General features: G+C 36.9%; 1 protein-coding gene across 1 annotated transcript in view; it reads right to left on the bottom strand.

The window, feature by feature from the left end:
- Positions 1 to 1,484, bottom strand: part of LOC106870134 (cholesterol transporter ABCA5) — a 57,112-nt gene that overhangs the window by 17,423 nt on the left and 38,205 nt on the right. The window contains exons 21-22 of the mRNA XM_052974985.1: positions 872 to 1,073; positions 150 to 347 (exon numbers count right to left, since the gene is read on the bottom strand). Of these exons, the coding sequence (XP_052830945.1) occupies positions 150 to 347; positions 872 to 1,073 (400 nt within the window). The remainder of the gene's footprint in view (positions 1 to 149; positions 348 to 871; positions 1,074 to 1,484) is intronic.

Genomic DNA, 1,484 nt, shown 5'->3' with positions numbered 1-1,484 from the left:
CATGCACATCCCCATCTACATATATACATACATACATACATACAGACAGACAGACAGACAGACAGACAGACAGACAGACATCTTTTTATGTTTTGGTTAACGAACTTGTAAAAAGGTGTAAAAATACTCCAAATTCCTTTCATGCTCACCTCTTTCTTCTTAACTATGTTGTCCACGCGTTGTCTTTCTTCCAAAACATCTTCATTTTCCTCAGCCGTGCTATCATTCAATGCGTCGTACGAGATCGGAAGTGGCTTCAAACCAAACGCTAGCCTAAGTTTCCCAGTGGCTTTCCATATATCTAAAGCGTTTATCAGAAACGGCATCCATATAAGGTGAAATATCGTCTGAAAAATAAATAGCAATTTCTCAAGTGTTTATCAAGCTAAAAGAGGTGTTTTAGGGAGTCCAACCACGCGCAGAGAATTTATTATTAATCGCGACAATTGTTTCTGTACATCTAATATCGATTCCTCATGGGTGGGACACTCAACAACTGGTTCAGGAGCATCCGGCGGTGCAGATGTACCTCATCAGGTGATAAATAAATACAACTCATTAAAATAACTGTTCCGCGATGTAACTTCTCGTTTTGTAGCAAGAAAAGAAGCCAAACGGAGGAAATATCTTCATTTATATAGAAGATCAAAAATAAAATCACAGATGGCAAAGAGAGACGAACACGCAATATATATGGTTGCACCAAAATATTTCAAGTGCTTAGGGCTTGTATAGGTCTTATCCGGCTCTGTGTGTTGTGCAATATAACGAGTTATGTTTGGCACACCATAATACAAGAGACACAATGAAAACCATTTGATATGTTAACAGATGTATAGATAAATGTGTATCACAGAAAAAAGGTACCTACAATGAGTATGGAGTATAAAACCATATTATCCCATTTGAAAAAGTCTTCTATCGGGGCCGCCACATCGACCGTTTTATTTTCAAAGTTGTAATTCATTTGAACCTGCATAAGAAAAGAAATCGAAATAAATGTGAAGAAAAATAACAAACAACACAAAGAACAAAATGACGAAGATATATTACAGCGGTGGCAGAAACAGTCACTTTATCATGGCAACACACGTATAAAAATTAATGCTGAACGCGTTCCTTTATAACCCAAGATTTTGTATCAACGCACCGAGGCCTCTGACGTCATACCCAACAACCTCTTGGCATTATATGTATTTTTTTTCTTGAGCCCCGTCCATTGCGGGATTCAAGACCAACAAGTATTTGAAGGGAAGTCGATTGCCTTGACCTCAGTACTTCGTACTTTATTTTATCGACCTGGAATGGATGTAAGGCAAAGTTTACTTCAGCGGGGTTTGAAACTCAGAACGTAGAGCCGAAGGTATGCCGATGAATATTTTGGTCGACTTGATGTAGTCAAAAACAAAATTTCCCACAATACATATCGGCTTCAATACATATAATAATAATAATAATAATAATAATAATAATAATAATAATAA

Source organism: Octopus bimaculoides, chromosome 20, assembly GCF_001194135.2.
Source record: "Octopus bimaculoides isolate UCB-OBI-ISO-001 chromosome 20, ASM119413v2, whole genome shotgun sequence".
Lineage (NCBI taxonomy): Eukaryota > Metazoa > Mollusca > Cephalopoda > Octopoda > Octopodidae > Octopus > Octopus bimaculoides.
The sequence above is the reverse complement of the archived record's forward strand: the minus strand, read 5'-3'. Positions and strand labels throughout refer to the sequence as shown.